Source organism: Panthera onca, chromosome D3 (genome assembly GCF_046562875.1).
Source record: "Panthera onca isolate mPanOnc1 chromosome D3, mPanOnc1 haplotype 2, whole genome shotgun sequence".
Lineage (NCBI taxonomy): Eukaryota > Metazoa > Chordata > Mammalia > Carnivora > Felidae > Panthera > Panthera onca.
In genome coordinates this window covers 21861742-21877808 of record NC_138350.1, presented here as the reverse complement: position 1 = coordinate 21877808, position 16067 = coordinate 21861742, and the positions used below count along the sequence as shown (strand labels likewise).

At 40.2% G+C, this 16067-nt stretch overlaps 1 protein-coding gene across 12 annotated transcripts in view; it reads left to right on the top strand.

Moving 5' to 3' along the window:
• Positions 1–16067, top strand: part of MTMR3 (myotubularin related protein 3) — a 148086-nt gene that overhangs the window by 118081 nt on the left and 13938 nt on the right. For all 12 annotated transcript variants that reach the window (XM_060612765.3, XM_060612764.3, XM_060612763.3 and 9 more), the window contains 7 exons: positions 1281–1377; positions 3837–3950; positions 8301–8506; positions 9012–9143; positions 10147–10258; positions 12968–13163; positions 13961–14146. In XM_060612765.3, coding sequence (XP_060468748.1) covers positions 1281–1377; positions 3837–3950; positions 8301–8506; positions 9012–9143; positions 10147–10258; positions 12968–13163; positions 13961–14146 — 1043 coding nt within the window. The remainder of the gene's footprint in view (positions 1–1280; positions 1378–3836; positions 3951–8300; positions 8507–9011; positions 9144–10146; positions 10259–12967; positions 13164–13960; positions 14147–16067) is intronic.

The window sequence follows — 16067 nt, the reverse complement described above, 5'->3', positions numbered from 1 at the left end:
TACTATATTATGTGCACTATCTTAAACTCCAGAAAACCTAAGTTTTGAGATCTGGCCCTTAGTCTTTCTGATGAGTTGTAGATCTATATTACTATTCTTGATGAACTTGGTATTATTTTTTATGTATACTGTGAGTGTGGACCTAGGAAAGTAGCCAGTGTAGTGACAAGGACTGGGTTTTGGGACCAGACAGACTTGCCATAATAACCTCTCTCAGTCTCAGTTTTATCCTGTGTAAAATGAACTCAGTGATAACCACTCAGAGTAGGTAGTAATGATTAGATGAGATAACCTAATTCTTTAAAAAAAAAAAAAAAAAAAAAAAAAAAAATTTTTTTTTAATGTTTATTCTTGAGAGAGACAGAGCACGAACAGAGGAGGGGAAGAGAGAGACACAGAATCTGAAGCAGGCTCCAGGCTCTGAGCGGTCAGCACAGAGCCCGATGTGGGGCTCAAACCCACCTGACCTGCGAGATTATGACCTGAGGTGAAGTCTGACACCTAACCAACTGAGCCACCCAGGTGCCCTGAGATAACCTGATTCTTGATCAAAATTTGAAGATGTGGAAACAGCCTAAGCATTTGTCAGTAGATGAATGGATAAAGAAGATGTGGTATACGTGTGTAATATTCCATACACAGGGATAATGGGCCATTAAAAAAAAGAAAGAAAATTTGGCATTTGTGACATCATGGAGGAACCTAGAAGTTATTATGCTAAGTGAAATAAGACAGAGATAGACAAATACCATATGATTTCACTTATATGTAGGATCTAAAAAACAAATGAACAAACGAAAAAACAGATACAGACTCATAAATACCGAGAACAAACTGGTGGTTGCCAGAGGGGAGGTGTGTAGGGGATGGGCAAAATAGGTGAAGGGGATTAAGAGGTATAAACTTCCACTAGCAGAATAGGGTTCAGTCAGTAATACTGTAATAACTTTGTATGGTGAAAGATGGTACCTGTACTTACGGTGAGCATTTCATAATGTACGTAGTTGTTGAAGCACTATGTCTTACACCTGAAACTAATGTAAATTGTATGTTAGCTATACTTCAATTAAAAAATTTAATTTCCTCATTCCTTTGTATACAGCCTTGTCCTGGTAGGGAATTTGTAAACTAAAACTAAATATATTTAAAACTAAAACTGTAGTTTTAAACTAAAACTAATATATATTTTCTTTATATAATAACTAGCAGGGTAGCTATGCTTTTATTCTACCTGTTTTGCAAAATGGTATTCATTTCTTTCTGCTGTCCTTGGCCCCTAGGGGAGCATGTAACGTCAAGATTTAAAAACGAAGTGGAGCGGATGGGTTTTGATATGAACAACGCCTGGAGGATTTCCAATATCAATGAGAAGTATAAGTGAGTTGTATGGGACCCTGTGGACTGTGTTTCATAGCCAGTGCCTTTGCAGATACCCCAATTCTCATGTGGCAGAACATGTGAACTTAGACATTTTCTTTCAATAGAGATTTATTACATCTCACTGCAGGGTCTTCAGAGTACTTCTTGAGCCTTCTGTTCCCATTGCTCTCACTGGAGTGGAAAAGTGATCCTTAATAGGATTCTAGCTGGAAACTTCTTTTCCATCCCCTCCAGGCCTCTGTTCTTCCTGGTGCATGCATTTCCTGGGCAGTATTGTGTTCAAGGGTAGGCCAGCAGTTTCCATTGTTCTCATCACCAATTGACCTCACTTTGGAGATAGAATCAGTGATCTCACAAGCGGTGATAAACCACTCAGCAGGGAATTTTTATGACAAATTTTACTCCAGATTCTATGAAATAGACGTTAAGTACTATTCTTTCTAACTTCATAGCTTTGATCATTTAATCATTAATATAATCATTAAATATTTCCCATTACCTGTTTCCTTAAAAGGTGTAAGTACTTTGGTGTGGGGGAGGGCAGTTAACTACTATGATTTTGGTGATCCAGATTTCTATAAAACAAAAGAAGATTGTTCAAGAGATTTAAATTAATATTCTCTTAGGATTGCCTCTAGCAGTTGGAGGCATTAATCTTTCCGTTTTTTGAGTTGTCTCAAATCATGATGGCTATTTTCCTGGTCTGTTTGTGGGTAGCCATCGGAGCATTTCATTTTTAATTGGAAAAACTACAGCTAATTACTGTATGTAGCTTTTAACATGGACCTTGCCTAAGGAATTAAGAACCTTGGGGTGTTATGAAAAAAATGGGAGCTTTAGGTCTGTCGTACCTTTGCCTGGTCTCCATCACAAGATAAAGCAGAGAATGGAGGTGGAGACTGGAGGAGAGGCCTCAGAGAGCCTGAGACTACAAAGCCTACACAGGCTTTGCTCATGTGTAACTCATATTTCCTATGCTGGAAACTGCTTATTTACATGTGAACAGCTAGTGTTTGCTAAAGAGGTGACTACTAGATAGTGTAATACTTACAGGACAAGGAATACAATGATCAGAATATTGGGTGAAGTCAGAAAACTGAATTAAGCTAAGCTTGTTGGGAAAAAAATGAGTTCAAAAGCCAGTTGGTTTTCAAAATCCCTATTCAGTGTTGGTTTTAAAAATCAACTTTTGTCTTTGAGTCCACTGTTTCTACCTCAGAACCAGTCTTTAGGACATTGAAAAGTTCTTCCTACTACAAAGAAGGAGAGCTAAATTTAGTCTTAAGTTTTAAACAAGACAAAAGAAATAAGACAAAAGAACAAAACTCATGGTTAGCACGTTAACTATGGTCACCATGTCCTGGTTGTTTTTAGGAGTTTATGGGAAAGTGTTAAGTTTGTAGAGCTACTCCTGGTCATAGATATTCTGTTGGTTTAGTGACTTTTAAATTCCTGATATTTAATCTTCTGGAAATTGAGAACAAGATGGAGGAGATATTTAGTGCAGAATGATCAAAACTCCCAATTCTTAAGCTACTTTGTGTTCTCTGCCTTTTCCCTTAATGCATAAGGCTAGGGCAGGGGAGTGGTGGTGCAGGAGAAGGAGGAATTTGTATATTTTAGGATTTGGATTAAAAGTCCTCTTGCCTTTACTACTGAAAAGGAATATTGAAGTACCCATAGAGGGACATTGTCCTGTAAGTGAAATACCTATCAGGAATAACTGCTTTTTAGGGCACCAGCTTGACTAGCATGAAGCTACTGGCTGCTTCTTAATGAAAACAGAGCTTTTTTCCCCCTGAGAATAATTCTGAAGTATGTTTTATAGAAATTGTGATGAACAGCTCATTCACATTACTAACTTGGATCAGTGGGGCTGTGATTATGTATGCAGGTGGCCTGTCCTGTGGTACTGTTTCTGCATACCCATGTCTGCCCCTGTTACCTATAATTAGGACACATCAAAGAATACATTAATAATCCTGTAAGGTCTCTGGAAACTTGAAGTTGTGGGCTCTTGTCCTTCTTCACATGTTTCTCTTTGATAGAAGCCTGAAAGAGTGAGAGTCTGGTAGAGGTGATAGACTTTCCTTCTGTAGTTAGATTGGGCATTTACTTTGTATGGTTAAAAATTATCTATTTGTTTTTTTAAACAACAGAAAGTTACAGTGGAGTAACTGTCAACTCCCCTTATATATTACTGATGTTAAGATCAACAGATTCTCAAAGGCAGCAGGAGGTAGAACAGGCCATGATAGTGTCACATGATATATATATAAGTAAACACTCAAGGCAACTGATTCTGCTGAATAGGCCAAGACTCAAGTAAAGCTCCTTATTTTTCAACTGGTTGTGGGGTAGCTTAATCAACATCCTTAACTCTGGTTCACCTAGTGTTTCTCCTTCTTTCTCTCTGTCTTCTTCCCCCACTCCCTCTTTCTCACCTTTCTCATTAGGCTATGTGGTAGCTATCCACAGGAGCTCATAGTGCCTGCCTGGATCACTGATAAAGAACTAGAGAGTGTAGCAAGCTTCAGGTCCTGGAAGCGCATCCCTGCTGTTGTCTACAGGTAAGTAAGCCTGGCCAGGCCCATCTTGGTCTGGTGTTACTCTCCACTGCATGAGGTGTGCCGCCTCTGCTGTTGCTAACCTGGGAAGGGAGACAAGGGTTCAGAGAACTTTCCAGGCAGTTCTGTGCTACCTTATTGTAAAATCCACTCTTACAGTGACACACCAGTGTTTACTGCATCCAGCACACTTGCTGATGGTTTATTTGATAAGAAAATTTTAATAGAAAAGTGGCTTGTCTTGCTATTTTAAATATACTTCTGACATTCTATGGAAGATAATATTCTTAATATTCAGCATTTAGCTTCAGATGTTGGCTTTTGGATTGAGAGAGGTGAGTTCCAGAAAGTGAGAATTGGGAGTATAGAATTGAGTCATTTGCGATAGTCTTTGTGGTTGAAACTTCAACACATGAAAGAGTTCTGTTTTAAGAGGGAGCATTTGAAGAGGAAGGCTAGGGCTTTGCCAGGTAGAAGATCTCAGAGATGAAAGGCTTGAGAGCCAAGGGAGCAAGTCTAGAAGGGGGATGGTAGTGTGAACGAGCAGAGTTTTTGGAGTTCAGGTCTTTTCACTAATACTCCTTGCTAAGGCACTTAAAATAAATTGCCTAACTGGCCTCAGCCTGTTCCTAATTAGTAAAGTGGGAGTGATGTTCTTAGTTTACAGGTATCCTGTGCCTCCTAAATGAATCTGTATATACTGGGCTTCTCTCAGCAGAGTAGGTTGTATTCCTGGGGGTTGCTTTTATAATTCATTGAGGAGCTCAGTTCTCAAGGACTCATGTTAAGATTTTAAGAAAGCATTCCCTCTTATTTTGAAACTGTTTCACATGTCATCTCTTTGTTGTATTTACATTCTCTATTTCATTTTCCCAGTTTGCAGACTTTTCGGGCTTTCCTTGAATTTTGGCCAAACCAGTGGGGCTTAGTTAGAGACTCTTTCATGCCAGGAGGCATTCCATTGAAATATTGAGTTTGTATAGGAAGGGATTTATCTCCTTGTGGAATTTCCACTGAGGTAACCAGCTTGTTCATGTAGTCCACTGATGGCAGATTATGATGGCCATCCTGAATAGAGATGAAGAAGTATTTGTTTCTGGCCCAGTAGAATCTGTTAAATTTTCAATCTCAATTTTCATCACTGTTGTTTTCAAACACCCCTAGAAAAATAGGTCACCAAATTTACCTATCACTCAAGTGGCAGGGATGACACAGGAATTACAGAGCAGGGAGAGCTGAAAGGATTTGCATCTTATCAGTGATGGGCCCAGCTCAAATAGGGAAAGCAGCCAGCTGCTGCTCTGTGGCCAACAGCTGTGTTAGATCAGCAGCCCTGGCATTTGTAGGGTTTGTTGACTTTGAGAATGAGGGTGAAGAACTGTCACCGGGCTTTAGGTGAATTGTTGGTAGAGAGGCCTGTAAGTGCGTATTAAAGACAAACTTTTTAGAATAAACATGGGAAACCTTTCTTACCTTCTAAAATTTATTCTAGAGGGCACAAACCATAGGGTTTTTTTCCCAATCCTTTCTAGAGACCATAGAGTATATATAAATGAAATTTTTATTTCCAATTTCTCTGAGAAAATCTCTCAAAGCATTACAAATGACAGTTCCTTAGTATAGTTACATAAAATCAGGCTTCTAGGAACTAGCCTCTGTTTTGGAAAATGTGTCTTGTATCTCTGAGCCCCTAACTAGGTTGTTAAATTATTGGGGAGCTTTGTCAGGGGTATGTTGAATAATGTTCTGGAGATACTCTGCCACTCTCTGCTTTGCCAGCCCAAGTGGCAAGATACTTCCGAAACCAGCATACATTTATGGAATTTAGTTGTCTATAGACTGCAGTAATGGTTCCTGAGGTTGCTAGCAGAAGTTACCTGACAGCACCACGCTGAACCAGCGCCTGATTTGTGTTTTTTCCCCACTGTGATGAGAGAGTGTTTAATTGGATTGATCACTGAAGACAGAGATGGTGCAAAGGGCATCCATCTGTAGTGCAAATCACAGTTCCCCCTCTTCGTGCATAGTGGTTATTAGAAATTTCTAGTCATTTAGAGAGCTTGCCCAACACTAACTTAGGGATAGTTTAAATATGTATGTGTTTCTATATAAAATTGAAGCCTCTGTGTTCAGTAGGGGACTCATCCATTTGGATATCTTAATTTTTATACTTTTTCCTGATTTTTTGTTAAAATGGTAGAAATATTCTTTAGTGATTTTTAGCTGTATTGCTTTAGTTCTTGATCATGTGGTCTGAAGCATTTTAGAAGACTGCAGAAAACTGCTTAGTGCAACAGCTCAGTTGCAGTCTAGCTGTAAAGTACCATTACCCTTAAAACCCAAGATCCAAGCTGAAGAGTGCCATCTTGTGTTCCTCTTGGGCACTGTTGGGAAGCATTGCAGAGAAAGAGGATGCTCAGGAAAGGCCCTGCCAGCCTCTTTTGTGAAGGTTTGGCATCAGTCGGCTCAGTTGTTATCCGTGCCTATTATATATGCTAGTTGGTATTTTAGGGATTAGTGAGGTTCTATTTCCAGTTGGGCTCCTTTCAGCAGGTGAGCCGGTTGAGCATATTGGCAATATACAAGTTGTTTCCTTGTCTCTCTCTGTGAGGGAGGATCTAAAAACTACAAGCAAACTGATGGTTCCAATGGAATTTGGTCATTGCCAAATTTAATTGGCTGTTCATGAGCTTTAGGATTAATAACAAAAATCTTTCTTACATTGTTCCTTGAAGGTGTCACATAGATTCAATAGTATGTTTTATTTACATCCGTCTGTATGTTAAATATGTGTTATGTGTGTGCATGCATGTGTATGTGTTTAGATTTTAATGGGAGGTAAGAAATTGATAGTTCCCCCCAGGATATAGGATTGGGGGACATTTAATTTTTTTGCTTACTAACTTATTACTCTTCTTAGTTTTCTAATCAAAGGATTACTTTTATAACTTTTTGAAAACCACTTTAAGATTGTCACATACAGTTCACCCTTTTAATGCGTTCAGTTTGATTTTTTTTTTTTTGCGTATTCACAGAGTTGTGCAACCATCACTACAGTCAGTTTTAGTACACCTTTACCACCTCAGAAAGAAACTCCAGATCCATTAGTAGTCACTCTTTATTCCCTCCCTCCCCAAGCCCCCTAGCCCAGGTTGCTAGTAATCTACTTTGCCACTATAGATTTGCCTATTCTGGACACTTCTAATAAACAGAATCATACCATATGTGAACTTTTGTGACTAACTTCTTTCACTTAGCATAACATACTCCAGGTTCATCCATGGTATAGCATTTATTGGAACTTTGTACCTTTTGATTGCCAAATCTTACTTTTATAACTTTTTAATTGCTAAAATCACCTAAATTCCTAACGAGGAAAATACTGGGTTTTAATAGCATCTTGAAGTAGACTTTTGAGTAAGATTTCTGGTCTTCTTAAGAAGGAATCTGTTGGAGTATAGCTCACTGAGCTATCTGCCTGTAATAAGAGCAGTTTATGAGTCATGAAATCTCAGGGGATTTTGTAGAGTAGTCCACTGTGGGTCAGGTAAGTGTTTGAGTCCCAAAGGTGGGATCTTGTTTTGAAAAGAATCTCCAAAGCCAACCATAAGTGCACAGTTGCTGCAGTGGGGCCCTCAGAAGTTGGTGTGAAAACAAATTTTCCTGTTTCAACATCTGTTATGCCAGGATTTTCAGGGGCAGTATTAAAAAGGAGAGATTAGTGTTTCATTATTGAGTAGCAGAATTAGTGTAGTATTTGTAGATTATTTCTTACCTGATTTTCCAAAAATAAATTTTAAGTCAAACATTTACTTTATGCATATTAATTTGTTTTTTTCTAAGAGAACACGTTTATTATTTTGTTGGTAACTCTACAAAGGTTTCTAAAATAGTACAGTATTTGAGAAAGATCCAGATAGGTTTTGTTGTTTGTTCCTGTTGCTATAGAAGATTTCTGCCCTTAGATGACTTGAAGCTAACTTTACATCACTTTCACTTATCTGTATTCACGCTCTTCATTAATGCATTTAAAATCTACTACCGGGGCGCCTGGGTGGCTCAGTCAGTTAAGCGTCCGACTTCAGCTCAGGTCACGATCTCGCGGTCCGCGAGTTCGAGCCCCGCGTCGGGCTCTGGGCTGATGGCTCAGAGCCTGGAGCCTGCTTCGGATTCTGTGTCTCCCTCTCTCTCTGCCCCTCCCCCGTTCATGCTGTGTCTCTCTCTGTCTCAAAAATAAATAAACATTAAAAAAAAAAAATTTTAAATCTACTACCTTACTTTTTGTGTGAGCACAGAGCATCTGAATGGGACCACTGAGATGGGTATAGTTGTTGTTTCTTGTTGCTTGTGCAGGCACCAGAGCAACGGAGCTGTCATTGCCCGCTGTGGACAGCCAGAGGTCAGCTGGTGGGGCTGGCGAAATGCTGATGATGAGCATCTGGTGCAGTCAGTAGCCAAAGCTTGTGCCTCTGATTCCCGATCAAGTGGCAGTAAGCTGTCAACTAGGAACAGTTCTCGAGACTTTCCAAATGCAGGAGACCTTTCCGATGTGGAGTTTGGTAAGATGCTCCCTAGACCAATGGCAGCAATTTTTATAGTGTCTTGTGAGAAGTTTTTCTTGAAATGGCCTTCTCCTTGTAAGACATAGAATCTGTTTCATAGGAGAGAGCAGGCAAAGCTTTAATTGATAGGATTATTTGAGGAGTCACACATCTTGACAAAGAACCAGAAGACTCTTTAAGACTTGGCTTACTAGGACTAGAGTGTTGGTTGTCTTTCTTGTCACTGTGACAAGAATGGAGTATATACGTGATAGGGGACCTGGAGTGTCTCCAGACCATAGCAGGAGACACCAGCCTTCATTAAAGGAGTACACATGTAGAAATGAGATAAAGGAGGTTATAGGAAGAAGTCCTGTATATCAAGCGTTCTTGTTAGGTGGGTTTCACTTAATTGAGGTTTTGTTTGTTCTGTTATTATAACAGGTGTTTTTGGTTCTTATTTTGTACAATTCTGGGAGAGATGGGTTCATTCAGTTTTCATCCCCACTCCTGATGTTCCTAGATTCTTCTCTGTCCAATGCTTCGGGAGCAGAAAGTTTAGCCATCCAACCGCAGAAGCTTTTGATCTTGGATGCACGCTCCTATGCAGCAGCGGTGGCAAACCGAGCCAAAGGAGGAGGCTGTGAATGCCCAGGTGAGGTGTACAGTGCTCTATCCCATAACACTCTGTTCTTGTGAGCTCAGCTCATGCCCAGTTGGGTCTTAGTTCTCATTTTGAAATGAATGGCAAACCATGTTCCTCAGCTGTCTTGAGAGAGCCAGAACTGTTTGGATTCTTAACGCTGTAGTTTATTTTCAGGGAAGAAACAGAGGATGAGGTGCATTGAAACCAAATAATCGGTTATTTTCCCAACCTTTAAGTGATTAAAAATAAATAAATTAAAAAAAAGTAAGTCCTCCCCTGTAGTAAGTAAGGCCTGTTCATGTTTGCAAGTTGCTTCTTTAAGTGGCTCAATTTCTCAGCCTTCTGAAAGCTTTTTGTTGCCTTTAACAGTGGGTTTACTCATTACTGACCTCACAGGAAACTCCCACATGGCTTCTACATAGAAAACCTGAGGTGGGAATTGAAGCAGCAAATACTGAATTCTAGCAAAGCACCTCCGTCCTGACCTGTAGCATCCCTACTATTTGAATGCTGGCTTTCTCCAGGAAGGGATCCCTTTAGTGCCAGATGTGTGCTGATGGAGCAAGTAGTGGCACCAAGCTCCTTATTCAGATGTGATTTAAACTGGAAGTTAAAAGCAGTTGTACCAAGGTGAAATTTGACTGCATAAAACGCATTGTTCTGCCAGCTTCTTTTCAAAGAAATTCCAGAGCTACAAGTTAGAAATGGCCCCAGAAGTAAACCTGGGGTCAGATGGAAGGATGTAGATCTTTAAAAAAAAAAAAAAAAAAAAAAAAAGAAAAACTTGTTTTATGTCCATATCTTCACAAATCTTCCTTTTTGCAAAAACAGCTAAAATTCAAGCACCGTTTCCTCTCATAAAGGACTGGACTAATAGGCATCAAAACATTTCCGTTTCATTAGTCAGCAGCTATAGTGGGTTTGTTTTATAGCCAGTTTGCTGCTTTTAAATTTGGCCATGTGGGCTTTAAATTTAACATATTTTTGTTCTTTTTATTGTTGTTCTCTGCAGAGTATTACCCAAACTGTGAAGTAGTGTTTATGGGGATGGCAAATATTCATTCAATCCGGAGGAGTTTTCAGTCTCTGCGGTTGCTGTGCACACAGATGCCTGATCCGGGAAAGTAAGACCTTGGCCTTAGCTTTAATTTTGTGTTGCTTTTTTCAAAAAGTGAGTTTAGAGGTGTCTTTTCTTCTGTTTCTTGATACACTTCAGTTTTACTTTCAGTCCCTGTAGGCATTCTGCTTTCTGTGTTAGCACAAGCACACAAAAGAGATGCTGGAGAAACATCTAGCCCTTTGAAAGGTTTAAAGATGTGGAGCACAGAACAGATCTCAGTCCTCAGAAAAGCACTACCTTCTTCTTTTTCCTGGGACCTCTTCCTTCTCTTCTACATTGTTTTTGGCTCATTTTTAATTCTTTGGTTTTTGACATCTTGCAGTGACACTTACCTGCCTTAAGCTGGGTGGGATGTTTTACTTTGAAGAGTCAAAGTTTATTCATCATATTCTAAAAAGGGTTAAGCTGTCTTTAAACCTTCTGTTAGGGGAGTTCCTTTTACATTTCCTTCTGATTCCTAAACTACCTCCTCTTATATACTAAGAGCATTACCAGATTTTTATTGCTTATTAAAAATGAATGGCTGGCATTTGCAGTGAGATAGGTGAATTAACACCCCCGCCTCTCAAGGGAACTGATTACTGATTGAATACGAGATAAATTAGCAAGAATCCTCTGTAAAACAAATGTGGACAGATAAATATTTAAAAGTCCTCGTTTTACTATTTCAGGAAGCCAAAAATGGTGCAGAGAAGACAGAATTTTCTCTTTGTGTTGGAGCCCATAGCTATTTCCCTGGGTTCTGTCCAGTAGATCTCCTGATCACGTCAAGTTTTGCAGAATTCCTTGATTTATTGAGCCAAATGGCTGCCTGAACCACTTGTACTAACTCCTGGTAGCAAATGATTAAATTCATCACAGTTGGAAAAAGCCCAGAGGGTGAAGCAGTTGTCCTTGGGGAAAAGCCTGAGCAAAGGAATGAGTTTGCTGCTCTGCTTTGGGGATTAGCAGCTTGTATCTGCTACACATTTACAGAACCCGGCTAGCAGTACTCTCATCTCCAAAGGTGGGGCACTGAAAGAGCCTGGTTGAGGACTCACAAGATCTGCCACTAATTGACTCTGTGACTTTGGCCAAATGGCTAAGTTACTGTGGGTATCAGTTTTCCTATTTATAAAATGAAAGGGATAGAATCAACACTACCTCATCTCAACTATCTGTATTTTAAAATTCTTTATTTAAAAGCTATTTTTTAAACTCAGAGTCAGAAAGATGTAATTGGCCCATACCTGGTCAAAAGGAATGTCTGGGGATTTTATTAAGGAAAAAGGTAATGCTTTGCCTGTTTTTTGGCAGCAAATCATAAGGCAGTACTGAAGCCTCCCTTGTGGGTAAAAAGAAGCCCTGGCAGTGGTGGGATCAGCTATAAGCAAGCCTCTCCACCCTTGTTGGAGGCTGTGGAGGGCTAGGGCATTGTGTGTTTCTGCTCCAGTCTGGGAATTGAACAAGGGAGTGTGGAGTGTCTCAGAACCTCCCTGGTTAGCTGATTGTGGGGTGTAGTGTAGGCATGTTCTTGCCTAGTGTTGGCAGAAGGCTTCTCAGAGCCCCCTGACAGAAGTATTTATTCCCTCCTTTGATTTAGTGTTTGAAGGGCTAGACTGCTGTCTTAACTACAAATCTGATCACATTTTGGAGAAATTAGAGCTTTTGGGGGGTGGGGATGTAAGGAGTGGAATTCATGACATGCACGAGGAACAAAATATCAATATAGTTAAAAAAAAAAAAAAAAAAAGTTTGTGATTACTCCCAAGCAGTAATTCTTAGGATCAGGTATCTCTTGAAGGTGTTTTCGAAAGAAGGTTCTTCTAGATCCCTGCTGAATCCAGTCTATATTAAGTCCAGTAATACTATGTAGCCATTAGTGTACTAATTTGTATGAATCTTAAGTCATTAGTATGGGCCAACCCAGTTTTAGTCAATAGAAATTCAAGATTTTAGTGGGTGTTAGGGTGTAGGGAGCAGGTGCTGTTGTCTGTGCTATTTTTAAATGTGGCATCTGGCTTACATCTCCTTATAGACACATTTGTATTGTATGTGTGTTTTTTGTGTATGTATATATATGTGTGTGTATACACACACATGACAAGTTTTTGAGAACTTGTTGGGTATAGTTGCTGATCATTAAATATAAGTACTTACTGTTTTATAATGTCTGAATAGCTGCATTTCCTTCAGGAGAAGACTCCAGAACTACTCTTCCTGTACTGAGTTATATAACTACCATGGACTGAAAAATATTAAATGTTAATTGTCATAAGTTAGCCATAAGATTTCTGGAAAAAATTCCTATTGTCCTGTTTCTGAAGCTGCCCTCTATTGCATAGTAGAGCTTAGGCCTCATCTTTGTACATGCTTTGTAAAGACGGAGGTTGTTTTATTTTGGCAGTGTTTTGTTTGGAGGGAAAAATCCTTGGGAATTGCTTCTTAATTTCATGGCTATTTGGCATGATGCAGTAAATCATACAAATCAGGATTTCCTCATCCTCCCTTTTTTTTTTTTTTTTTTTGAAAGAGAGCAAGCATGCATGGGGGGAGGGGCAGAGGGAGAGCAAGAGAATCTTAAGTAGGTGGCACATTCAGCATGGAGCCCTGATATGGGGCTTGATTCCATGAAGCTGGGATTGTGACCTGAGCTGAAATCAGGAGTCCGTTGCTCAACTGACTGAGCCACCCAGGCACCCTTCCTTATCCCCTTCTGTTTTTATTTTTATAGTTGGCTCTCAGCTCTTGAAGGCACAAAATGGCTCCATCACCTGTCTGTGCTTCTGAAGTCAGCACTTCTGGTAGTGCACGCTGTGGATCGTGATCAGCGGCCAGTACTAGCACATTGCTCAGATGGCTGGGACCGCACTCCCCAGATTGTGGCATTGGCTAAGCTCTTGCTGGATCCTTATTACCGAACCATAGAGGTGGGTGCATCCAAAGAGTAGGATTTGGTACTTCAGTACAAGTGGGGGAAACCTTGGAGGGTTTTATGGTCAGTTTTGGTCTTGGTGGTTAAGTCTAAAGAAAATGAAATTTGTTTTTAAATCTTTCATCCTTTACCTTGAGCTAACTTATGGTGGTGCCTGCCATCATTCTTGTGCCATTTTATAAAATGGAGCAGATTGTGGATAACAAGGTATTGAGAATACAGATGTGTTTTCCTTTGCACTCTACTTGGAAAAGTTTTGGCTACCCCCGGAAAATGGGGCTTCTGTAAAAGAATCTTGGCATGCTTATTATGGTAATAATGGGTCCAGATATCACTACAGTGTTCTGTGAAGAAAGCCCTACTCTGAAAGAACCACATGTTGGGTTAAAGATGTAAGAAAAACCATAAAGGTGTCCTAAAATAGATGTAAATCTGGAATGGGGAAAGATTTTAGAAACAATACTTTCTTTGTAAGTATAACACAAAATACAGAACTAAAAAATTAGAAAAAAATGTGGCTTTTGTATAGTGAATGAAAGAGGCTAAAAAGTATAGACTCAAGAAAGGCTCAGATAAATGCTTAGTACCCTTTTGATGATTATGGAATGGAGTAGAGGGAAGTGGAAAATTGCCCTAAGCCTGTGTCCCATGGAGCTTATGGCCGTGGGGCTGGGTTAGGTGTTTCTGTTGGCCTTACTGGGAGCTTGTTAAAAGGGATTGCTGCTCTTAATCCTGACAGGCTTGGGACTGTCACAGGCTCGACAGACAAGCACAAATGGTCTCTCCCTGCAGGGTTTCCAGGTCCTTGTGGAGATGGAGTGGCTGGATTTTGGACACAAGTTTGCTGACCGGTGTGGTCATGGGGAGAACTCAGATGATCTGAACGAACGCTGCCCGGTGTTTCTCCAGTGGCTTGACTGCGTTCATCAGCTTCAGAGGCAATTTCCTTGCTCTTTTGAGTTCAATGAAGCATTCCTTGTGAGTTTGGGCTTGTGATTCTTCATTTTGGGGACTGTCTAAAATGGGGATGTCAATGCAAATGTTAGCTAGTTTTTACATAAAACGATACATCCTTTTTAGAATTTAATAAGGAGCCATTCTCTTATTTTTAATTAAAAATAATGTATGGGTTTATTCAGTGAATCCAAGTGTGTTAGGTCTGCATAAAGTCTGTGTTGTTTTTTTAAAAATTTTAAAAAATGTTTATTCATTTTTGAGACACACACACACACACACACACACACACATATACACACACATACACACACACACACACACACACACACACACACATGGCACAGGCAGGGGAGAGACAGAGAAAAAGAGAGATATAGAATCCAAAGCAGGCTCCAGGCTCTGAGCTCTCAGCCCAGAGCCTGACCTGATGCAAGACTCGAACTCACAAACCTTAGATCATGACATGAGCCAAAGTCAGACACATAATTGACTGAGCCACCCAGGTGCCCCAAGTCTCTGTATCATTTTAAACTTAGGTTTTATTTTTTAAAGTTTATTATTTATTTTGAGAGAAAGCATGCAAGTGGGGCAGAGGCAGAGAAGGGGAGAGAGAGAGAAAGAATCCCAAGCAGGCCTCACACCATCAGTGCAGAGCCTGATGTGGGGCACCAACCCACAAACTGCAAGACCATGACCTGAGCTTGAAGTTGGACACTCAGCCGACTGAACCACCCACTCACCCCTAAACCTAGCTTTTAAAATAGATGATGGAGTTTGGGGCGCCTGGGTGGCTCAGTTGGTTGAGCGTCTGACTTTGGCTCAGGTCATGATCTCATGGTTCGTGGGTTCAGGCTCTGTGCTGACAGCTCAGAGCCTGGAGCCTGCTTCAGATTCTGCGTCTCCCTCTCTCTCTGCTGCTCCCCTACTCACACTGTGTCTCTCTCTCAAAAATAAAGATTAAAAATTTTTTTTTAAAAAACAGATGATAGGGCAGGTGAAGGGAAAGAAATAGATGATAGAAGTCCTAAGTAGTTAGAAATAATAGGGGTGCTAGGCTGGCTCGGTGGAGCATGACTCTTGATCTTGGGGTTGTAAGTTTGAGTCCCGCCTTGAGTGTAGAGATTACTTAAAGCTAAAATCTTAAAGAAAAGAAAAAGAATGGCATATCCTCTGCTCCCTCCAGTCCATCTGCCAACCCCCCTGCATGTGTTCCATACTTCCTGCCCCCCTCCTTTGACAGAGAACTCCCTGCCCTTGCCCTGTTCCAGCTCTTCCCTCCCAACTCCCACTGCCTGTCTTCTGCTCGGCTGCATGGTGCCAGCCTTTCCCTCTCTACTACATTGTTGCCATTAATACATAAACATAGCCTAGTGCCTCCCATCTCCTCAAAACCCTTTCTCAGCCTTGCATCTCTTGCCAGCTATTTGTCTCATTTTCTGTATTTCATTTCTTCATGGTAGAGCTCCTCAAGTCTTCTGCACTTACTGTCTCAAATTCTTTTTTTCCTTTTTTCCTATTTCCTCTTAAACCCGCTCTAGTCAGGTGTTCACCCCACCAGTTTACCAGAGCTGTGACCTTCATATTAATCCATTAATCAGCTCTCAGTTTCATCTTGCGAAGAACATTTTTTTTAACTGAGGTATAATGGACAATATAACATAGTATTAATTTCAGGTATACAACATAATTCAGTATTTATATATTGTAAAATGATCACAATAAGTAGTTAACATCAATCACCACACACATTTTTTTCTTATGATGAGAACTTTCAAGATCTCCCTTAGCAACTTTCAAATATGCAATAGAGTATTACTACCTGTGGTCACCATGCTGTGCATTACATCTCCATGACTTGTTTTATAACTGGCAGTTTGTATCTTAGACTGTCTTCGTTTTACTGTTTGGTACTGTGTAATCACACCAGTCTTGAAACCCTTTC